Consider the following 22,677-nt stretch of genomic DNA (forward strand, 5'->3'; position numbering starts at 1 on the left):
TGGCCTAACCTCAAGCCCCTCCCTCTTCAGCTCTGGGACCTTCCCTGGGTTGGTGGAGACCACCCAGAGTCCCAGCTTCCCTCTTCCCCTGAGATGGGTAGGTTATTCTCAAACTGCCTGGACCTACAGGGGGAAGGAGATAAGGCGAGGCGTGGTTCCTACCTGTAACCCCATAAGTTCTCACCTCCCTAAGGTTCACAGTCCAGGAATGCAGCGCATCTGACCAAGAGCCCCCTCCCTACCTCCTTTCCAAACCTGGACACCCGCACACACTCACGCAGGTACACACGCATGCACTGTGCACAGCCTGAAACTGCTGCTTCCGGTTCCCCAGAGTACCCTGTAGTCTCTAAACCTTAAGGCCCCTTTCCCGGCCTTTCCCCCTTCAGCCCTGATGGCCTGGGAGAGAGCCCCATGGACCTTGCTCTGCTCTCCCAGCCCCAGGTGTACCTGGGAAGCAAGGCCTTCCTGGGGCCTTCCAGAACACCCTGACGGAGGGCAGTGAGCGGGAACATCTCTCTCTCCTTTGCAGTTTCATCCCCAGTGCTCATCAAGTCCTGGCCAAAGTTCTTGGCTATCTCGCTGGGTGGGATCTTAGGCCTTCTGCTTCTAATTGGGATCTGCGTCTTCTGTTGTGTTAAGTGCTGGCGCCGCAGGGTGAGTGCACCTCCCCAGGCCCCCCTTGTACCCCCACAGGGCATCTGAGCACTTGAAACCCATAGAGAAACAAGGGCAGCCCTGTGCATGTGGCCTGCTTCTGCTCTGGCTCCCTCTGCCTGCCTCCCGCCCAACCCCCCCCCCCCCCCCCCCCACCGCCAGCACTGCTCTCTCCCAGTCCCAGATCCCACCCATGCACCCATCCATGCACTGGGAGAGAGCAGAAAGAGCAAAGAGTTAACCCTGGGACAGGTGGCCTCAGTTACAGTAACTGCTTCTCTCCCAGCTCTCCCCACTCCCCCCTCCAAGGGGCATGTCCCTTCTGGAGGCCTGGGGCCCTCACCACTCCCCTCCTTCTTCCTGGACAGCGCCAGGCAGAGCGGATGTCTCAGATCAAGAGACTCCTCAGTGAGAAGAAGACCTGCCAGTGCTCCCAGTAAGGAATTGGTGGGGAGAGGTGGGGGGCGGGGTTATAGGATGGAAGTAAGAAAGTGGGTGCTCAAGGAAGGTGGTGGAGGACAAAGAAGGGTGCAAAGGTTGGGTGGTTGAGGAGGTAGGAAGCAGGAAGAAGGCGGAGAGCAGAGGTGAGGGGGCAGCAGGCCTGGGATATTTCTGGGTGCCACCCAGCAGCTATGGCCCAGAGACAGACCACCACTGCCCAAGAAGGGAGAGAGTGGTCTGGGAGACATGGAGCTTCGAGGATGCAAACTGATTTGGAGAAGAATAAACTTGCTCTTCCTTGTCCTTCAGCCGGATCCAGAAGACATGTAGTCTCATTTGAGGCGCGGGGCCAGGTGGAGCTTCCGGCTTGCAAGCTCACCAGCTGTCTTCCCCTGCCTTTCCTGCTGGGCTTCTGGGCCTGCGGACCAGATGAATGTAGCAGACCCCAGCACTTCCAGCCCTCTCCAGCTCTCCTTATTCACACTTAGCCATTGGTCCTCCTCTTGCAGAGTCTTATGCCATTTCTTCCCCGTTTCCTTTGCATCAAGCCTAGCCCTATGGGTGACTTTTTCCCAACTCTCTCCCCCACTGCCCCCTGATCCCAGGGAATCATGCGGGACCAGCCCTGCCTGGCTTGGAGGGCAAGGCAAGCTGTCTGAAACATGAAGCACAGGACTGTCCTATTACTGGAAGGACCTTGGGACACAGCCAGTCGAGGGTAGATCCAGATCAAAAGGCTCCTGACTGCCAGCCTCCACTGCTCCATCCTGCCCACTTCTCACTCTGTGTCGGCAGGGCATAGACTCACATCCTGACATGTGCACAAACAGGCAGCCCTGGACACACACCCATGTACAGAGCCCACACTTGTACACAGACACAATTCCTTGTCACCCAAACAGGACCACTCAATTTCAGAGCCAGTTTCACATCCTTTGTTTGTTTAAACCTTAAGAAAATCTTACAGAGCAGTAGTGTCAGGACCAAGACTAGTATCTCCAATTTATAGATCAGAAATGGAACTAGGAGGGGTCAGATGATTGCCCAAGGTCACACAGCTAAGAAGTGCCAGTGTCAGGACTAGCCCAGGTCTCTTAACCCCTAGTTCCAGGGCTCTATCCCGAACACAGAGACAAGAATCCCACAGATCTCTGCAGCTGATTAGTCACTGATGCCTAGTCCTTACCCCTGGATTCATAAGGGCACCCCACCCCAGGCAGGGCCTGCCTCAGAGAGTTCAGGAACACAGAAGAAGACTTCCCTGCCTAAAATCCCTGCTCTATCACCTGCTGGTGGCAGAATCATGTTACCAGAGGACAAAGCTGCCAATTCTCCTAATCAGAGCACAGGCTGGGAGCACAGGCCCTGTGGGAGAGTGCCCAGTGACCTACCACTCACCCTGTTGCAGAACCTTCTGGAAGGTGAGCTTTGCCAGGGAGAGGGGGTGGGAAGTTGACTGGAGAGGGAACCCTCTGAGGGGACCTCCTATGAAGGATTGACCATGCTGGGTTTCAGTGCCACTGCCCTGTACTTTCCTTCATTTCCCCCCCAAAACCATTCAGGATACAGGAAAATTGGGGTTACAATTATTTTTCCTCCTCTTCTTGATCCATTTCTCTCAGGATCCGCGGGCTCCTCTGCCTCTCCTTCCTTCCCTTTCTCACCATCTGTCTCAGTCCCTACTGCCTTTCCCCGAGGAGTCTTCTCTTTCCAGCTTGCCCCTTCCAGGAAGAACACCCAGTTGCTGCCAGGACTCCCCACTGCTGGCTCCGCATTGCTGCCCACTCCCGCCCCTGCCTCCCTGAGCTGACAGAAGAATACAATAAACTTACTGTCAAGAAGATGCTCTCCTTCGTGTGTACATGTGTGTATGTGAGAGAGACAGGCAGACAGACTCTTCTCCCGGGACCCGGATCTTCTGATCTCTGGGATCAGACCCAGAGAAGAGGTTGCCAGGCTTGCCAGGGGAAGGAGACGAAGCTTCCCTGGAGAAAGAAACATTCCCGGGAGGCTGATCACCCACCTGCCCACCCCACGGGGGCCGGGTGTGCTTGCAGGAAGCCCAGATTCCTAGTCAGGCCCCGCTCATGTACTGAGGGAGAGGCTGCGAGGTTGTGTGTGCTACACACGTACACGTATGTGTATGGTGGAAAAGGGACCAAGAGAAACTGTAATGTGTGCCTGCCAATTGTGTGCATCCCCAACAGAAGTGTGAGTTTGTGTTCCAGGAGGAGGAAGCGATGCGCGTGTGTGTTGGGGGGTGCATTCTTACAGACCTGTGCCCCCCGTCCCCCAGCAGCCCCAGCTTCCTCACAACCTCCAGCACTGTCCCTCCGGGCTACACGCCGGGCGCAGCCCTCGCGGATACACACAGTGACACACGCTTCCTCCTCCCCGAACACCACCAGCTGCCTCCGAAGCTTGTGTTCGTGTCGGAAAGCGGGGTGGGGTGGGGGCAGGACACGAACCGTCTCACCAATGAAGCCGGTTCCCAGCCAGCGTCCTCGCCCCCTCCCTGCCGGCGCCTTCGCTGCCCCTCCCCCTCCAAGTCGCCGCCGTCCGGTTCCCCGCCCCGCACTCGCCCCCGCGCCCCCCGAGCCGCTCCCGCCGGCCCCCGCCCTGGGGCTCTCGGCGCGGGCCTCCGACAGCGCGGGGCGGCCGGGGGCAGAGCCCGGGGGAGCGGCGGCCCGAGCCCCGGAGGCCGGGACCGCGGGGGAGGGAGGCCCGGAGGGAAGAGGGAGGGAAGGAGGAGGGCGGGCGAGCCGGAGCCGGCGGGCGGCGGGCGCCCGGGCGAGCCGCGTCGGGAGCGCGGTCTCCACGGCAGTGCCGGGCGCGGCCAGAGGTAAGACGACCCCGGCCCCGGCCCCGGCCCCGGCCCCCGGCCCCCTCCCGCCTCCCCCACGCCGCCGCCGCCGGCCGCCTCCTCTCCCCTCCGGCCGGCCCCTCCTCCCCAGCCACCTGCTGTCACCGCCCGGGAGAATAGGGTGGGTGGCGGGAGGGAGGAGCCGCCTGACCTGACCCCTTCACCCCGAAGGGCGAGGGACCCCTGCCCGCGGCAGAGTCCCCCAGAAACCCCCCGCCTTCCTCTGTCCTTCACCTCCCCTCTGTCCTTCACATCCTTCCTGCCTCCCTCCCTCTCTGCCTCCCCATCTCTTTCTTCCCGAGCCCACCCGCTGGGGCTGGGGTGGGGGGGTAGGTGGGAAGGGGTGCCAGGCTGTAGAGGAGAGTAGTGGGGGGGGCGCTGCTGACCAATTCCTTCCACCTCCCTCTGGCTGGCCATTGCCATGGCAACTGGGGTGTACTGGGCTCCGAAGGGAACAAAGGTGGGGGGCGGACTAGGACCTCTCTGGGAGGGCAAGGATCAAGGATCCGAGGGTCTTCCACAGAAAGCAGACCTTCTCACTACTGTGCCCCATTTTTACACCCCCCCCCCCAAGCCAAAGCCGTTAGCTCATCCTTCTTGCCTCCACTCTGTTCAGGGTTTCACCTGATTTCCTCTTAGCCCCCTCCCCAGGACTCCCTGAAGCTCAGCTTCTGGCAAGTCAGGACTCTCCTCCCTCCCTGCAGAGGGAGACTGAGGCTGGGGCAGGGGAGAAAAGAATGGAGGTCCACCAGTGGGAGTCAGCACCTTATTGAAATCTGGCTTTTCTTCTCAGCCTCCCTGTTTCCTGCTCCCTCCCTCCACACAATCCCTCTCCCTCCCAAGCCTCCACTCCAGGGGTCTCTGGGGGTTCCCTTCTATTTTCAGATACTATCACTTTGCCCCCTCTTTCTCTTCTGCTCAAACTCTCCTCCTTCCCCCTAGATCCCCATCTTTCCATTTCTGGATGCTTCTGATGTCAGTGGTTTCCCCGCCTGCGTGTTCCCTAGCCCCCCTCCCTTGGTCCCAGCCTCCTTTCTTCTATCTTCCCAGATCCCTAGTGAGCTCAAGGGGAATCATGCAGGCTTGGGGAAATAGGGCTAAGCATCAACACCCCTGGGCCCAGGAGCTGGAATAGGTTACATATCCCAGTTTACTGCGAACCCTCAAGAAGAAACAAGTCCTACATCTCCAGCAGTAGCTCTGGAGAGAGATTCGGGGACGTGAAGATAAGGGTTGAATAGCACTGAGCAGGGTTTATAAGAAGAGGGGACCTGGGAATGCCAGAAGGATGAAAAAGGGCCAAAAAGTATAGGAGATGGGGGTCTGAATACCTTCTTTCTCAAGGTCTGGAAAGCAGGTCTCCTACCTGTGTGGGCTGTGACTGGCCATCTGATTGAAGTCAGAAGAATGTTCTGAATGGCCCCATGGCCCCTAGTAATCCGTTATTTCTATGATTTCAAGAGAAGGGGGCATGAGAAATCTGTCAGAGACCAGCCTGCCCTACCTTTACCCTCCCCCTCCCACATGTCATTTTTCCCTTGCTGTTTGTCCAGGTGGCTGAGCCTAACCCTCCACACCCCTTGGGGGTGCCCAGAAGATCCTTGACTGGTCAAGAACCAGAGGAAGAGGAGACCTGGAAGTCCCGGCATGGGGACCAAAGCTCCTCAGCCAGCCTCATAGTTGGGAAAGCAGTCAGCCTGCCTCCCTCATTGACCACAGAGATACTTCAGGAAGGGCACCACCCGATATGGAGGCTGAGGACCACCTCTGCTGACCGTCAGTCTCCTCCCCTGCCCTCCACACCGGACTTTAGCTGGGTCAGTCATGCAATGCTGAGCAGCTGGGTAGGCCTAGAGGCGGCCTGCTTCACCACAGGGCAGGAATTGTGTGCATCATGGGTGTGTGTGTGAGTGGGGCTCCTGGGTGAGACCCAGCCCCCACCCCCAGGAGTTCAAGGGGGTGGGGGGAGCCGGGGATAGGATGGCTCGGGGAGGAGCAGGGGCAGAGGAGGCCTCCCTGCGCTCAAACGCCTTGTCCTGGCTTGCCTGTGGGCTCCTGGCGCTGCTGGCCAATGCCTGGATCATCCTCAGCATCTCGGCCAAGCAGCAGAAGCACAAGCCGCTGGAGTTGCTGCTCTGCTTCCTGGCGGGCACACACATACTCATGGCGGCTGTGCCCCTCACCACCTTCGCTGTGGTGCAGCTACGGCGCCAGGCTTCCTCCGACTATGACTGGAACGAGAGCATCTGCAAGGTCTTCGTGTCCACCTACTATACCCTGGCCCTGGCCACCTGCTTCACAGTCGCCTCACTCTCCTACCATCGCATGTGGATGGTGCGTTGGCCTGTCAACTACCGCCTTAGCAACGCCAAGAAGCAGGCGTTGCACGCTGTCATGGGCATCTGGATGGTCAGCTTCATCCTCTCCACACTACCCTCCATTGGCTGGCACAACAATGGCGAGCGGTACTATGCCCGTGGCTGCCAGTTCATAGTCTCCAAGATCGGCCTGGGCTTTGGCGTGTGCTTCAGCCTCTTGCTACTTGGGGGCATTGTCATGGGGCTGGTCTGTGTGGCCATCACCTTCTACCAGACATTGTGGGCCAGGCCCCGGAGGGCTCGGCTGGGCGGCCCGAGAGCAGGGGCTGCGGGTGGTACCAAGGGGGGTGGGCCAGGGGGGTTGGGTACCCGGCCAGCCTTTGAGGTGCCAGCCATTGTGGTGGAGGATGCCAGAGGGAAGCGGCGGTCCTCGCTGGATGGCTCTGAGTCGGCCAAGACATCCCTGCAGGTCACCAACTTGGTCAGCGCCATCGTCTTTCTCTATGACTCACTCACAGGGGTGCCCATCTTGGTGAGATTGGGGTCCCCCACCTGCTCTCCCTAGTCCGGGCCCCAGCACAATCGCTTGACTTCCAAGTCCTTTAGCCATACAGCAACTCTGCCATCCACCTTCGTCTCTTCTGCCCACCCCCATCTGTGAGCTCCCCACCCCTATCATCCAGCTCCCAGTTCCCATTGCCTCCAGTCTTGTCATCTGCTTTCCAGCTTCTGCTACTCAACCCACTCCCTGTCTTCCAGCTCCACCATCTATCCTGTGGCTCCACACTTAAGCCCCCCAGCCCACTGTCCAGCAGCCCAGTCCAGTCTCCATTCCCTAACAGTCTCAGGACATCCCACAGGGTCCCTGAGCACTCCAGGGTGGCAACCCCAGAGAGCTCACCCCACCACCCCAGCTTTATGCATCCCCAGCTAGTTCGGATTCCTGAATTTCTCTCTGTGTTCAAGTGTTCTGTCCCTCTGGATGTCAGGGCTTTGTCTGCAGTACTTACCCCGGACCTTCCCCTGAATCAGTCCCTTCCCCTCTGTTCATCCCATCTCCCCTTCCAACTCTGCCTCCATCACGATCCTCTGTGAACTGGGCCATCCCTTTTCGGCACCCCCTCCCCCGCACTAGGATATTGGGTGGGGGGCCAAGTGGGACCTCTGGGAGCCGGCTGGGTCGTGACCCCGCGCCTTTCCATTCCCCATCCTCCCGCTAGGTGGTGAGCTTCTTCTCCCTTAAGTCGGACTCGGCTCCGCCGTGGATGGTGCTGGCTGTGCTGTGGTGCTCCATGGCACAGACACTGCTGCTGCCCTCCTTCATCTGGTCCTGCGAGCGCTACCGGGCCGACGTGCGCACCGTGTGGGAGCAGTGCGTGGCCATCATGTCCGAGGAGGACGGCGACGACGGTCAGAGGAAGGACTGGGCTTTGGCGTTCCCGGGCTTCGGCTCCCTTTTCTGCGCCTTTCCACCGGCCCTTCTCTGTGTGGGGACGGGCTGCTCTGGAGTGCCCCCTCCTGGACAGAACCTGCGCCGGCCCTGAGCTGACTCTGGGCTCCCCTTTCCCTAATCACGCACCCCATGTACACCCACCGCTTCCTTCTGCACCGAGGGCTCCGTGCACCCGGTGTCAGTTTCCCTCTGGAAGCCCACACTACCCAGCTCTGCCTCCACTCTCCAGGCCGAGTACCCGAAAAACAGTCCAGAGCCCTAACACAACTATAAAGGGAGGCTGTGGAACTAAGAGGAGGCTGAGCTCCCTAAGAGAGACCCCCACCTGGAGGGACAGTTCTTGGGTGGGGTTCTAACTGTTTCAATAAATGCCTCTTTATGTATGAAGCCCTAGGGACCTAACTCTGAATGCAAAGACGTTAGAAACTCTTGCTTTTCCTCTTGGAGCTTGCAGACTAGTGGGAACAGAAGGATTCCACACCCCACTGCACCCAAGCTTACAAAGGAGGCAGGAGGTTTTAAAGGGGGGTGGGGAGGGAAGTGGGTATTCCCTGCCTGTAACCAGCCTGCCCCTTTTCTCTCCTAGACGGGGGCTGTGATGACTATGCAGATGGCCGAGTGTGTAAAGTTCGCTTTGATGCTAACGGTGCCACAGGACCAGGGAGCAGGGACCCCTCCCAGGTGAAGCTGCTGCCTGGACGGCACATGCTCTTTCCCCCTCTTGAGAGGGTCCACTACTTACAGGTATGGAACTAGGGAGTGCACCTCCTATTCTAGGTACCCCCTTACTATTTGTCTCCAGTCTCTGCTAACCATCCTGACTCCCCACTCCCTAGCCCTGGCCTGCAGGGCACCTAACGGGTAGGTGAAAGGTGTGGTGAGAGAGGCTCCCCTTCAGACCTCTCAGAACCAGGTTTGCCCATTAGAGATGTTTTGCAAAAGCTTAAGGGGGTGGAGCCATCTTGCAGAGTCCCCACTTTGGTTCCTGCCTCTACCCCCACTTTGTCCCTGTAGCATCTCTGCGTCTACCTGCTCCTCTTCCCAGGTCCCTCTATCCCGCCGTCTGTCCCATGATGAGACCAACATCTTCTCTACTCCTCGGGCACCAGGCTCCATCCTGCATAAGTGGTCATCCTCTGATGACATCCGGGTCCTCCCAGCCCAGAGCCGAGCCCTGGGGGGCCCTCCTGAGTACCTGGGTCAGAGGCAAAGGCTGGAGGATGAGGAGGATGAGGAGGAAGGTGAAGGTGGAGGGCTGGCTAGCCTTCGCCAGTTCCTGGAGGGTGGGGTGTTGGGGTCAGGTGGGGGACCTCCACGGGGTCCTGGCTTCTTCCGGGAAGAGATCACCACCTTCATCGATGAGACACCTCTGCCTTCTCCGACTGCTTCCCCAGGACCCTCTCCTCGCCGGCCCAGACCCCTGGGCCTCTCACCCCGCAGGCTCTCCCTTGGGTCCCCTGACAGCAGAGCCGTTGGACTTCCTTTGGGGTTAAGTGCAGGGAGACGCTGTTCCCTGACAGGGGGTGAGGGGAACGCAAGACCTTGGGGAGGATCCTGGGGCCCAGGTAACCCCATCTTCCCCCAGCTGACCCTGTGAGCCCACGTGGGCCTGCAAGACTCAGAGGAGGGGCCCAGAGTGAGTAACACCACTTCTGGCCCTGAGCCTAGGGCAGCTGCCTCCAGACTCCATGGAGATGGGCACTGGATCTGGGGCCTGGAGGCCCCCCACCCCTCTGCTGCCTCCCATCTCAATGACCAGATGTCCTACTCACCTTCCATCATCCTTAGCAAAATGTATTAAAGCCTGAAGTGTTACCATGGAAACCTCCGTGTCCAGTGTGCCTGGGTGGCAGAGGGTATGGTGGGAGGCTTGGGGGTATGGTGGCTCACAGAAGACAACATAGAGCAGAGGCCACGAACAGCGGCACAGAAATACACCTGGACAAAGACCAACTCAAACACGAAGACATACAGAGGGACAGGCTGATTAAAGCATCTTGTGCTGGGCATGGGCATGGGGAGACACTTGAGTTTACTGGTTTGGGGTATGAAGGATCTCTGTCCAGATTTGTGGAAGTTGTTGCAGAGTGCGAGTCCATGTGCCATGCCCCAACTCTCCTCCTTCCTCCAAATCCACCTAGACCTCACATTCTGGGCAGGAAAGGACTTGGGCCTGACTTGGTGTCACATGTCCGAATCCCCTGCTGCAACCTAAAGCTCTTTTTTCCAAAAGTGTGTGTGGGTAGGTGTGTGGGAGGCATCCACCATCCATGTCCTGGACTCAAGAGTCCCTGTGGTGTGCAGACAGAGCAGAGGGGAACACAGCCCCAGTGGTTCCCCTAGCCCCATGGGCCTCAGGGATTGGAGTCAAGGGTCCTAAGAGGCTCCCCAGGCTGTTTTCCAAAGCCCCAGCCTACTCTGCTTCCTGCCGCTTGCCATCTGCTCCTCAGGGCCTGTTTCTCCTTGTCCCACACTGTCCCTTGTCTTGAAGACTGCTTTCCCCACTTTCTGCCAGGCTTCCTGACGTCTCTGGCTCTCATGTGGCCTCTCCCAGGGTTGAGTCTGGGCCGCATCAGCTCTCCCAGGCCCGGCTCATTCCTTCTTTCTTCCTCTCCTCCCTCCTCTCCATCTCTTCTTCCTTTCCCCTCCCTCTCCCTTCCCCCTTCCCCCTTCCCTGTCTCCCCCTCTCGGCTCCCGCATTCCGCTTCGGCAGCCGGCCGGCGCCCCTGGCACCATGCTCCGGCTCCTCCGGTTGCTGCTGCTACTGCTGCTGCCCCCGCCGGGGTCCCCCGAGCCCCCGGGCCTGGCCCCGCTGTCCCCGGGGGCGCCCCCCCAGGCTCCCGACTTGCTCTACGCCGACGGTCTGCGCGCCTACGCGGCCGGGGCTTGGGCGCCGGCCGTGGCGCTGCTGCGGGAGGCGCTGCGGAGCCGGGCGGCGCTGGGCCGCGCGCGCCGGGACTGCGGGGCGCTCTGCGCGGCGGAGCCGGGGGCCGCGCTCCCCGCGGTGCCGCTCGACGCCCCGGGGCCGGACTCGGGGCCCGGCCGGGCGCAGGGGGCCTGGGAGCGCCTGCTGCTCCGCGCCGCGCTCCGCCGGGCCGAGTGCCTGACCCAGTGCGGGGCGCGGAGGCTGGGCCCCGGGGGCGCGGCGCGGCTCCGCGTGGGGGGCGCGCTGCGGGACGCCTTCCGCCGCCGGGAGCCCTACAACTACCTGCAGAGGGCCTACTACCAGGTGCGCGAGCCCCGCCGGACCCACGCCGCGCAGCTACTCGGAGCGCGCCGGGAGAGGGCGGAGGGCCGGCGCCCCGGACTCCGGGTGGGGCCCGGGGGGCGGTCAGCCGACGTCTCCTTTGGAGTCGGTCCCATCAAAACCGCGTCAAGTGCCCACGGGGGTCGTCGAGGGACAGTCTAAGGGAGGGGGGAACAGAGCTGGAGCGGGGCTGCATGGGATCCCAAGGCAGGGTGGAAGTAGGTCGGAGATGGAGGGAAGGGGCCTGAAACCTTAGGTCTTACTGAGACCGACGTGGGGGCAGAGTGAAGCGGAGGGGATGGGGGGACCCCGCCGCGGGACAGGAAGCATGGTGGGGGGAGAGGTGTTGAGTGTGAGCATTCGCGGGCAGGGGCAAGGCTGAGGAGCCGAGGCCTGGCATCTGGGGGGAGGGCAGTGGACACTGCGCAGCTACCAGTCGGTAGCTATTGCCTACGTGGCTGGGGGAGGGGGGGTGGCTGCTGGTCACACACACCTCTGCCCAGGGTCCTAGAGACCTGCGGGTTTTGCTGGTCCCTCTGGTCTCCCCCTCTTCCCCACGTCATTTAGACATCACCTGTGCCTTGTCTCCCAAACTGAGGCCCTGAGGTCCCTCTGCCAATATCGCACCCACTCCAAAGTCTTCAAACCCCTCTTTCCTGAGCTTCCCCAGGCACACTGTTTCTAGGGGCTCTGGAGGTTGAGAGGTGGGCAGTTCTGACTGACAAATCTTCTAGAAGGTTCTGGGGTAGTTCCAGGTGTGGGAGGGGGATGCCTGTGAGCAGGCAGAGGGTCTGACACCCCTGCCTGAGGGCCCTGACTCCCCGCTCCCTCCTGCTTCTCAGCTGAAGAAGTTGGACCTGGCAGCAGCAGCAGCACACACCTTCTTTGTAGCAAACCCAACACACTTGCAGATGCGGGAGGACATGGCTAAGTACAGACGCATGTCTCGGGTGCGGCCCCAGAGCTTCCGGGACCTGGAGACACCACCACACTGGGTGAGGCACTTTGGCGGAATACACCAGGCTTACTGGACTGGGACCTGTGTGGCTCAGGCCTCACAAGATCTGGGTACTGTCCTCGGTAACCCCAGATGGAAAATCCCTCTCTGGGACTTAGTTTTCTTCCTGAGGATCACTAAGGTCCCATGTTCTACCATTCTGGTCCTGAGGCCCACCCTATCTTCCCCAAGGTGAAAGTGGGACCTGAAGTCCATGCCCCCAATGAGAGCAACACCCCTTCCCATCTTTCCACCTCCCAATCTTGTTTGGCACCTTGACAGCAGGATCTCAGGTGACTGTTCACTCCCCTCCCCGACAGGCAGCCTATGATGAGGGCCTGGAGCTACTGGGGCGCCAGGAGGCAGGGCTGGCTTTGCCCAGGCTGGAGGAGGCCCTGCAGGAGAGCCTGGCCCAGATGGAGAGCTGCCGGGCTGGCTGTGAAGGACCTGAGGAGCAGCAGAGTGAGGAAGAGGAGGAAGGGGCTGGGAGCCAGGGAGGCCTCTATGAGATCATTGCAGGTAAGGAGCTGGGGGGTTCAAGGTGCCACAGAGAGGAGCGCCACAAGCTGAACGGTTCACGTGTGTTGTCTAAAGGGCACTGGATTCGGGTCCTGCAGTGTCGGCAGCGCTGTGTGGGAGACACAGCCACGCGTCCTGGCCGCAGCTTCCCCGTCCCTGACTTCCTCCCCAGCCTGCTGAGGCAGCTGCACAAGGCCCATGCTCAGGGTCAGTTGGGGAAGATGGGGTGCTGGGGGTGACTGGGGTGGGAAAGGGGAAGCGAAGGTTTGTCTCTGATGATGTCCTGAGTCCCCTCTCTCTCCATTCCTCCTGTCTATCTGGATCCGTTTGCTGGGCAGGAGGATTCTCATTGGCTCCCCTTTGCACCTCTGTGGAAAGCTCAGGAGATGGGTCACGGGGCTCCTTCTGCCCTTGCTGTTTCTCACCTTTCTTAATTCCCTCCTCTCTTCCTTCCCCATTGAACTCTGCCTATCCAGCTTAGGTGTGTTTGAGTGAGCTTTGGAAAGAAGCAAGGGATGAGCAGGTCCACCAGGGCTGGGTGGGGGCTTTGGAGTGGCTTGGCAGCGGGAGATCACCTTCTCCAGCTCTGCCTGTCTGCCTGTCTTCTCTGCCTCTGCCCACGGATTGCTGTCGTCCTCAATCCCCATGTCCCACCCCACCCTATCGCTCTGTCTGTTCAGTGGGGAATCTGTCCCAAGCTATGGAAAATGTCCTGAGTGTTCTGCTCTTCTACCCGGAGGATGAGGCTGCCAAGAAGGCCCTGAATGAGTACCAGACCCAGCTGGGAGAGCCGAGACCTGGCCTCGGGCCAAGAGAGGTAGCCCCCTGCTCCATACTTACCTTGTGAGGTGACCCTAAATCAAATATACCTGAGAAGCAAACCTGGACTCTGTACCCCCTATCCAGTCACCATAGGCAACCCCAAGTCCAGCATCTGACCTACCTCCACCTCCTGCTCCCTGCTGCAGACTCTACTTTCTGGGTCCAAGGGCCAGCCCACACCCCCTTTGCCTTCACCTCCCCCCTACTTGCTCCCCCCTTATGTGCCCTCCTATGACACCTGCATGCATAGGTAATCCCCTCCCCCCCACCCCACCCCCGCCCCTTTGAGCCAAGATGCCCTGAAGTTGTTGAACCAAAAGGCACAGGGAGAGGTTTAGGAGCATGCAGGCTATCCCCTAGAACCTGGGGCTGCCATGCCCTCTTCCAGCCTTCACTTCCCTGCCTCACTCTATTCCTTATCTCACCCCTTCCTCCCTATTGCCTGCTCCACCTCAGGACATCCAGCACTTCATCCTTCGATCCCTGGGGGAGAAGAGACAGCTCTACTATGCCATGGAGCACCTGGGGGCCAGCTTCAAGGATCCGGTGAATATCTCCCCTTGTCTCCATCTGGCCCCTTAGTGCTCCCGCCTCCAGAGGAAGAGAACAATGATGCCCTACATTTGTGTCACTTCAGTTTGCAACAAGGCTTCCCATTTCCCACACCCCTGGGAGGCTTGGAGAGGAGTCCGCAGTCCCAGTTTCTGAGGGGCAGGGGCAGGTACCTATAGTATAGGGCGACTTTGGGGTCACACAGGCCTGAGTGTTGGTCTCTTCTCTGCCATAAACAAGCTCTGGACCTTCACTTGCCTCAGCCTCAATTTCCTTACTGGTAAAATGGGCACATCACACCTATCTCATAATTACTGAAGCTGTATCATTTGCTGCACAGTAGAGAAGGCTCTGTTGCTGCTGCTTTTGTTACAGTTCTTTTTGTTGTAGTTATGAGAGGAAACTAAAGGGCAGAGGTTTGTTCATTGCTAAGACAATAACAAAAATCTTTTTCTTCACCTTCTTGGCACTATTGACATTTTTTTAAGATTTTATTTATTTATTCATAGAGACAGATAGAGGGAGAGGCAGAGACACAGGCATCATACAGAGAGCCTGATGTGTGACTCGATCCAGGGTCTCCAGGATCACGCCCTGGGCTGCAGGCGGCGCTAAGCCGCTGCACCACCGGGGCTGCCCACTATTGACATTTTTGAAGTGTCATTCTTTGTAGGGCAGAAGAAGGGGGCTTTCCTAGGCATTGTGGGATGTTCAGCAGCTTCCCTGGCCTCTACCCAGTAGATATCAATAGCACTCTCTGAGTCACGACAATCAAAAATGTTTCCAGGCATTGCCTAATGTCCCCTGGGGAGCAGAATCCCTGGTTGAGAACTGCTGGATCAAAGCATCGCTCCAACGCTAGTTTATTGTGTGTGTGTGTGTGTGTGTGTGTGTGTGTGTGTTAAGTAGGCTCCATATCCAACATGGGGCTGGAACTCATGATCCTAAGAGCAAGAGTCACACGCTCTACAACTGAGCCACCAGGTGCCCCTCGCAAGCTAGTTTGAATCCCAACTCTGTCACTTACTGGCTATGTGACCTGGGGCATGTTACTTTACCTGTCTGTGTCTTAGAGTCTTCAATTGCAAAATGGGCACATTCATACAATGTGTTCCATAAGACTATTGTGAACATTACATGATAAAGCTCCACGTATTCCACTTCTGTAGATAAAGCTGCTAGAATAGGAATCCCTGGGTGGTGCAGCGGTTTGGCGCCTGCCTTTGACCCAGGGCACGATCCTGGAGACCCGGGATCAAATCCCACATCGGGCTCCCGGTGTATGGAGCCTGCTTATGTCTCTGCCTCTCTCTCTCTCTCTGTGTGTGATGACTATCATAAATAAATAAATTAATTAATTAATTTTAAAAAATCAAATCTTAAAAAAAAAAAGCTGCTAGAATAGTGCCTAACAAATAGTGCTATGTGAATTGTGGTAGTCTGGCCCAGTTCCCAGAGCTCCCGAGCATGAGTCCAGGGCTTCTCCCACCTCTGCCTTCCACTCTGGAAGCAGAAGGACCTTAATTTGGTAGTTGAGAGTCTAATGTCAGGGACTCAGGATGGACTTAGTGGGTCATGGTGCTTTTCCTGACTCTCCCAGGATCCCTGGACCCCAGCAGCTGTCATCCCTGAGGCGCTCAGAGAAAAGCTCAGGTAGGTGATGCCCTGTGGTAGGAGGGGCCTGGCCTGAGCTGGAAGGTGAGGGAGGGGTCCTGGGAGGTCTGGGGAAGATGGGTCTGGACTGGCCTGCACATACGCTGAGCACATCTCTCACCCCTGAGAGAGGATCAAGAGAAGAGGCCTTGGGACCATGAGCCGCCACAGCCGAAGCCCTTGACTCACTGGAAGGGTAGGTTCCTAGGAGAGCAGGAAGCAGGAATGCAGAGAGTCTGGGGGCTGCCAGCTGCAGCTGGGCTTGCCCTCAAGGGGTGCTCAACACCCCCTTCCCTGTCCTTCCCCTGCAGATGTGCTCCTCCTGGAGGGGGTAACCCTAACCCATGATGCAAGACAGCTGAATGGGTCAGAGCGCGTGGTGTTGGACGGGCTGCTCACCCCTGCCGAGTGTGGGGTGCTACTGCAGCTGGCCAAGGTAAGCCCTGTGAGTAGGTGGCTAGTTAGGGACCTCAGGCGCAGCCCCGCCTGCCCCTGTTCTGCCCTCTCTGGTTCTCCAGCGGGCACTGCACTTGCCCCCACCTCACTGCTGTGGACAAGTCCTGTTCTTCTCAACATGGGGTTGATGGACACTCTTTACAAAGGAATTTTACTAGAAATTGATGGGAAGAACAAAACAAAAAAACCTGCAAAGGCATAAAAAAGGGTGAGTGTGCAGGTGAGGTTTCCTTGGTTAGCCAAGAGTTTAATTATCGGCTTGGCAAAAATAAATAAATAAAATAAAAAATAAAAAATAAAAAATCGGGATCCCTGGGTGGCTCAGCGGTTTGGCGCCTGCCTTTAGCCCAGGGGGCGATCCTGGAGACCCGGGATCAAATCCCACATCGGGCTCCCAGTGCATGGAGCCTGCTTCTCCCTCTGCCTATGTCTCTGCCTCTCTCTCTCTCTCTCTCTCTCTCTGTGACTATCATAAATTAAAAAAAAAAATTATCGGCTTGGCCAGTGGCTTAGCGGACACATAGGCCTCTTTCCCCACCTGTTGCATCCCCTGCTAGTTTGGGTTGAATGATCCATATTCACCAGGTTGAGTCTGCCATTTTGGGAAGCTTCCATCTTCATTCTAGGTTAACATTCCTTCTGTATACACTTACTGAGTATCTGCTGCATACTTAGATCTACTAGGTTCCAGGGAGAGGAAACACAACATAGATGTGCATTCAGGAGCTCACATATAGAGAAGGAATCAGACATGGAGACACCTAATTAGAGCGAGTGGTTAAGTTTGCTAACAAGAAGCATGTACCCGTCCAAATAGAAGCACCAAAATACCAAGGCTTATGGGGGAGCACTTGAGCTCAGTCTTTTTTTAAAAAAGAAACTATTTTATTTATTTATTTGAAAGAGAGAGAGAGAGTGCATGAGCAGTAGGGAGGGGCAGAGGGAGAAATAGACTCCTAGCTGAGCTAGGAGCTGGACTGAGGGCTCCATCCCAGGATTCAGGGATCATGACCTGAGCTGAAAGCAGACACTTTTTTTTTTTAAAGATTTATTTATTTATTTATTCATGATAGACAGAGAGAGAGAGAGGCAGAGACACAGGAGGAGGGAGAAGCAGGCTCCATGCTGGGAGCCCGACGTAGGACTCGATCCCGGGACTCCAGGATCACGCCCTGGACTAAAGGCAGGTGCTAAACCGCTGAGCCACCCAGGGATCCCATGAAAGCAGACACTTAACTGACTGAGCCACCCAGGCGCCTCTTGAGCTCAGTCTTAAGGATAAATTAAGGCAGAGAAGGGGAGGAAAAAAGCCAGGTCATAAGGAAGGAGAATAAGGGGGTAGTCTGGCAAGTTCAGTAGAGCACAGGAGTTAAGAGCATGGGCCAGCCCCAACGGCAATTAGCTGGGTGACCTCGTGCAATGTATTTTAATGTCTCTGAGCCTTGTTCCCTCATCTGTAAAATGGGCCTAAATACAGTGGGTTCTTTTAGAGTTGTTGTGAGGACCAAGGTAGTACATGGTAAAGCTGTTGGAAGAATATAAAAAGTGCTCAGGGGCAGCCCGGGTAGCTTAGCGGTTTAGTGCTACCTTCGGCCCAGGGTGTGATCCTGGAGACCCGGGATCGAGTCCCACGTCGGGCTCCCTGCATGGAGCCTGCCTCTCTCTGCCTGTGTCTCTGCCTCTGTGTGTGTGTGTGTGTGTCTCTCTCATGAATAAATAAATAAAATCTTAAAAAAAAAAAAAAAACCTTAAAAAAAAGTGCTCAGAATTAGCTGTCATTATGTCATCAAGATGTATGTTATCCAGAAGAGGTAACAGAAAGAAGCCAGAGGTGGAGACACAGGAGAGATGACGAAGGGCCTTCTGTACCCTGCCAAGGGGTTTGTCACTGGTGGACAGCTTATCGGAGAATATAAAGAGAGGTTAGCTTTTCTGTCCCCATGCATTAGCAGGAGCTGGGTCTGGAGTCACCATGCTCCAGAACTGGTAGATCCCTCTAGTGGAACTGTGGAGAATGCACTGGGAGATGAAAGGAAGGAGGGGAAGCTTCTGGGATGATGCAAGAGTGCCACTGCCTTAGGTTAGATCCTCATTTCTAGGAAATGAAGAGAGGGGGACAGATGAGAACTATCTAGAAAATCAAAAATAGAGAAGTTCAGGGCAGCCTGGGTGGCTCAGCGGTTTAGCGCCGCCTTCAGCTCAGGGTGTGATCCTGGAGACTCGGGATCGAGTCCCACGTCGGGCTCCCTGCATGGAGCCTGCTTCTCCCTCTGCCTGTGTCTCTGCCTCTCTCTCTGCATCTCTCTGTGTCTCTCATGAATAAATAAATGAAATCTTAAAAAAAAAAAAAAAACAAAGCTAGAGAAGTTCAGGACTAAATCTATGTGGAAGACGATGGATGAAAGGATGGAGTCAGGGATAACTCTCAAGTATCAGCCCTTCTTTCTATTCCTCCATCACACTAAATTCACTCTGGTTTCAGGACCTTTGCACTTGCTATTTCTACTGCCTGGAACATTTTTTTCTTTCACATATTCAAGCGGCTCCTTCATATCATTTGCTTTCAGTTTATTTTTTTGTTTAAAGATTTTATTTATTTATTCATGAGAGACACAGAGAGAGAGAGGCAGAGACATAGGCATAGAGAGAAGCAGGCTCCATGCAGGGAGCCCGACGTGGGACTCGATCCCAGGTCTCCAGGATCATGCCCTGGGCCCAAGGCAGGCGCTCAACCACTGAGCCACCCAGGCACCCCTGCTTTCAATTTAAATGTCACCTCACTCAACAATTTGCTACCCCCTAACCACTGCCTGGGCACTCTCAAGGTTGTAGCCCTGTTATAATTTTCTTTATATCACTTATCACCATCTGAATTGATCTGGTTGGTTGGTTTGTTTATTTACTCAAAATATAGGGGCATTATAGGGGCACCTGGGTGGCTCTGTGGTTGAGCATCTGCCTTTGACTCAAGTCATGATCCTGGGGTCCTGGGATCGAGTCCCACATCGGGCTCCCCACAGGGAGCCTGCTTCTCCCTCTGCCTGTGTCTTTGCCTCTCTCTCTGTGTCTCTCATGAATAAATAAATATTTTAAAATAAACAAACAAACCGCATGAGAGCAGAGAACTTTTCATGTCCACGGGTGTGTCCTCAGTGCCTATAACAGTGCCTGGCATATAGGAAGTGCTCAGTACAAATTTGTCAAATGAATACATACCAGAAGGGGAGGTTAGATGGCTTGGGTGAGTATGTGGTCTCTCAGAGATGGGGTTTATATACAGGGTAACTGGGTAGTGGTGGCAAAAAGCTGCCAAAAGAATAGATGTCAGGAAAGCGACATCCAGATACCAGGAGCCCCCCGGGGAATAAGACTCAGGTAGGTGGTGGAGTAGTTGGGGCTCAGCACCAGGGTTCCCACATCCTCCAGGAGTGTGTCAAGGGTGTCAGAGAGAGGCCCCTCAGCTGATGCTGTCTCCCCACCTCGAGCTGCCCAGGACCCGGCCTTGATTATCCAACTTGCTACTCGGACCCTGGTTCTGGAAAGACTCCTCTATCCTTGGCTCATCAGAAACAAATGAGCGAGCCCTTCCTGCCCCCCCTTCTCTAACCACCCTTGCCCTCTCAGAGGCCCCTTCTCCACTGTAGGAGGCTCTTCAGAGCTCTGGGCATAACCCCCTTGGCTGGTGGAATTCCAGATCTTTATCAGAAAGTGATGATATAGACCTGAAGACAGTGGTTCTGTGGGAAGGGGCAGCAGCTCAGGGAACAGGAGTCACCAGAGGACCCTGCAGGCTGCTAGCCTCTTTTGTGGAGAGGGAGGATTGGAGGAGGGTCTTGTAGCCCTGTGGGTAGGGAGGTGGGGCATGGCCTGGGGCCTAGGGAGTGAGACTCCACAGCCAACTCTCTCCCTCCATAGGATGCCACTGAGGCTGGAGCCAGATCTGGCTATCGAGGCCGCCGCTCCCCTCACAGCCCCCATGAACGCTTCGAGGGGCTCACGGTGCTCAAGGCTGCACAGGTAAGAGGAGGCCCCTGTGCCCTGGTCTGATGCCCAGAATCAGAGGAGAGGGCACGCAGGAGGCTGGGTGCCCAGGCCTGGGCCTCTCCCATGGAGGGGTCTCCTGGGACTGAGAACACCCCAGGGCCCCCAACCACCCTTCACCACCCCCCTAGAGTTGAGGGAGGCAGGAGGGGAAGTGTTCTAAGACATCAGAACCTGGGTTATGGTCACAGAGCCAATGGGAAGGAGCAGGACAGAGCTGGCTGCTGAGACCAAAGCCGTGGGTGGAGGGCATGGAAGTAGGGCAGGGGCTGGGGCAGGGCCACCCTTCCATTGCCCCCTCCTTTCCCATCCTTTCTCTCCGGGCTTGCAGCTGGCACACGCTGGAGCCGTGGGCAGTCAGGGGGCTAAGCTGCTTCTGGAGGTGAGCGAGCGTGTGAGGACCTTGACACAGGCTTACTTCTCCCCGGAGCGGCCCTTGCATCTCTCCTTCACGCAGCTGGTGTGCCGTAGCGCCATAGAAGGTGACTGCCAGGGACCCTAGCTGTGCCTCCCCAATCTTGCGCCCCAGCCGGGCACTGCACACTCTTAGCATCCCCAGACTCTGTGGGCTCCTGACTCTCCTGCCCGGGTGAGGGCCTAGCTCCTCAGCCCAGCCATGATCCCCCAAAGCTGCGGGGCGAGGATGGGTGGCAGCAGATGGGCACAGGTGCATTCACCACGTCCCTTTGCTTCCCAGGAGAGCAGGACCAGCGCATGGACCTGAGTCACCCGGTGCATGCAGACAATTGTGTCCTGGACCCTGACACGGGGGAGTGCTGGCGGGAGCCCCCAGCCTATACCTATCGGGACTACAGGTGGGCAGCACTCCCACCCCAGGGGTCAGGCAGGTGGACCTGGGCTGGGGTCTCACTGCCTGCCACTTCCTCCCTTTGCAGTGGGCTCCTCTACCTCAACGATGACTTCCACGGTGGGGACCTGTTCTTCACAGAGCCCAATGCCCTCACAGTCACAGTAAGTGGGGGTAGGGGAGTGAGGGGTGGGGGTGGGCAGGGAGCCCAGCTGTGGGCTCTGAATTCAAAATAGAAGCTTCGCAGAGGCAAATGCAGGGAAATGGGGGGTGGGGGAACATTTACCCTTTCCTTTCCTGGTCTCCCAGCCCTCTTTACTCCTTGTCTGGGTTTTGGGGGTTCTCCTAGCAGAGGTTGATCACATCTTCCCAGGAGATCTCAAGTGGCCCCTCCAGACCCTGCCTTCAGTGTTTGCCTCACCCCCTCAAGGAGGATGGGTGAAAGCACAGGTCCCCAAGGCCCTATTCCAGGTAGAAACCAGGAGCTAGAATTGGGCAGAAGGGGAGGGGCAGTGATTTTGCATCAGGTGCTGCTCTGTCTTACCCAGATACCTCCTTCTCTGCTGACTGCCACCAGCTCCTGATAATCCAAGGCCTCCCTGAGGTGCAAAAATGTCCCCAAGATCCTTATCCCCAGTACCCAGAGTGTGGTACTGCATTCATACCCTCGGATTGCTTCACACCTGGGGTTTGAAGGGTTGGGTAGGACAAGTCAGGGCCTGGGCAGGGGGTGAGGAGGCCCCTTTTCTTTAGCTCTGATTCCTCTAGCTTCAGTCTGGCATCTGTGCTCCCCAACTTGAGGCTGACTTCCCATCCCCCCTTCCCCCCACTGCCCCATCCATGGTCCCTGAATTAAGGAGTGGGAAGTGATGGGCAGAAGAGCTGAATGCTTGTGTACCTGCCTGCCACTGGCCATAGGGAGTCAGGGCCAAGTTCTCCAAGAGCACCTGGCCATGGCGCTGAAGCTGCCCTCATCCCCTAGGCTCAGGTTCGGCCTCGCTGTGGACGGCTTGTGGCCTTCAGCTCCGGTGGGGAGAATCCCCATGGTGTGTGGGCTGTGACACGCGGGCGGCGCTGCGCCCTGGCACTGTGGCACACCTGGGCGCCTGAGCACAGGGAGCAGGTGAGGAGGCGTGGGAGGAGGAAGGGATGTCCCTCCTGGTGTGTGAAGGATGAGGGCGGTGGCTGAGATGTCCTAGGGAGGGTCCTAGGGAGGGTCCTCGGGCCCAGATGATGTAGGGGATGGGGCCAGACTCTCCTCCCTACTCCACAGGAGTGGACAGAAGCCAAGAGCTGCTAAAGGAGCCAGAGGAGGAAGAGGAAGAGGAGGAAGAAGAGGAAGAAATGCCCAGCAGAGACCCCTCCCCAGAACCCCCCAGCCGCAGGCTGCAGCGGGTCCAGGACAAGACTGGGAAACTGCCTCGGGTCCGAGAGGAACTATGAGGGGCTGAGCCAGCATCTTGGGGATGTGGCCACTTGGCTTGTGCAGCGCCACATTGATGCCAGGACCCCTGAGAGGCCCCCATGTGATGGGAGCAGAACAGTGAGCTCTCTGCCCCTGCACCCCTACTACCTTGGGGATCACAAGGGCTGTCCAGCCCTGGACTCAGAGGATAACTGCACAGACTAGCCTAGAGCTCACCAGGCCTGGTTGATGGACCTCCAGCCCTAGGACAGACCAAGGACACCTCCCTGGAAACAAATGGCAGGGAATATAGGGCCTGACTGTGTCATATGTGGAGATGAGAGGGAGGATAACCCTAGTGCCCTGTCCCGGCTTGTAATAAACATCTGAAGATCCCTCAGCCAGGGCCCAGTCAAGTGTATCACAGTTTCTGTGGTGTCTGCTG

The 22,677-nt window shown here is 57.3% G+C and overlaps 3 protein-coding genes and 1 long non-coding RNA gene across 6 annotated transcripts in view; 3 read left to right on the top strand and 1 right to left on the bottom strand.

The window, feature by feature from the left end:
• CD4 (CD4 molecule) overlaps window positions 1-2,920 on the top strand; it is a 49,719-nt gene extending 46,799 nt beyond the window's left edge. For 2 of the 3 annotated variants that reach the window (XM_041735368.1, XM_041735367.1), the window contains exons 8-10: window positions 533-657; window positions 1,026-1,093; window positions 1,408-2,920. In XM_041735368.1, coding sequence (XP_041591302.1) covers window positions 533-657; window positions 1,026-1,093; window positions 1,408-1,438 — 224 coding nt within the window. In that variant the 3' untranslated portion in view covers window positions 1,439-2,920. The remainder of the gene's footprint in view (window positions 1-532; window positions 658-1,025; window positions 1,094-1,407) is intronic. The other variant, XR_005984792.1, reaches the window with a different exon arrangement.
• LOC121479660 lies at window positions 1,102-3,725 on the bottom strand. Its single transcript, XR_005984793.1, has 3 exons — window positions 3,567-3,725; window positions 2,931-3,083; window positions 1,102-1,516 (listed from the first exon to the last, which is right to left on the bottom strand). It is a non-coding gene; the product is annotated as an uncharacterized LOC121479660 (long non-coding RNA).
• Window positions 3,726-3,790: 65 nt separating this feature from the next.
• GPR162 (G protein-coupled receptor 162) lies at window positions 3,791-9,556 on the top strand. The gene is made up of 5 exons (XM_041735385.1): window positions 3,791-3,940; window positions 5,515-6,811; window positions 7,500-7,689; window positions 8,319-8,476; window positions 8,778-9,556. Exons 2-5 carry the CDS (start codon window positions 5,942-5,944, stop codon window positions 9,327-9,329), a joined length of 1,770 nt encoding a protein of 589 aa, XP_041591319.1. The 5' UTR covers window positions 3,791-3,940; window positions 5,515-5,941; the 3' UTR covers window positions 9,330-9,556.
• Window positions 9,557-10,257: 701 nt separating this feature from the next.
• P3H3 (prolyl 3-hydroxylase 3) lies at window positions 10,258-22,632 on the top strand. The gene is given in 16 exon segments (XM_041735786.1): window positions 10,258-10,961; window positions 11,822-11,974; window positions 12,297-12,495; window positions 12,571-12,702; window positions 13,176-13,312; window positions 13,774-13,863; window positions 15,470-15,522; window positions 15,651-15,718; window positions 15,834-15,958; window positions 19,894-19,995; window positions 20,351-20,501; window positions 20,717-20,834; window positions 20,916-20,991; window positions 21,810-21,950; window positions 22,101-22,113; window positions 22,116-22,632. Coding segments are annotated over 16 exon segments (2,208 nt in total). The 5' UTR covers window positions 10,258-10,466; the 3' UTR covers window positions 22,271-22,632.
• The last annotated feature ends 45 nt before the right edge of the window (window positions 22,633-22,677 follow it).

This window comes from Vulpes lagopus, chromosome 21 (genome assembly GCF_018345385.1).
Source record: "Vulpes lagopus strain Blue_001 chromosome 21, ASM1834538v1, whole genome shotgun sequence".
Lineage (NCBI taxonomy): Eukaryota > Metazoa > Chordata > Mammalia > Carnivora > Canidae > Vulpes > Vulpes lagopus.

Bases quoted from the DNA above. Each gene is read 5' to 3' on its own strand.
- GPR162 (XM_041735385.1), top strand. From the start codon at position 5,942: ATGGCTCGGGGAGGAGCAGGGGCAGAGGAGGCCTCCCTGCGCTCAAAC. The intron at 6,812-7,499 runs GTGAGATTGGGG...TCCTCCCGCTAG, and splicing joins TCACAGGGGTGCCCATCTTG to GTGGTGAGCTTCTTCTCCCT. The intron at 7,690-8,318 runs GTCAGAGGAAGG...TTTCTCTCCTAG, and splicing joins CGAGGAGGACGGCGACGACG to ACGGGGGCTGTGATGACTAT.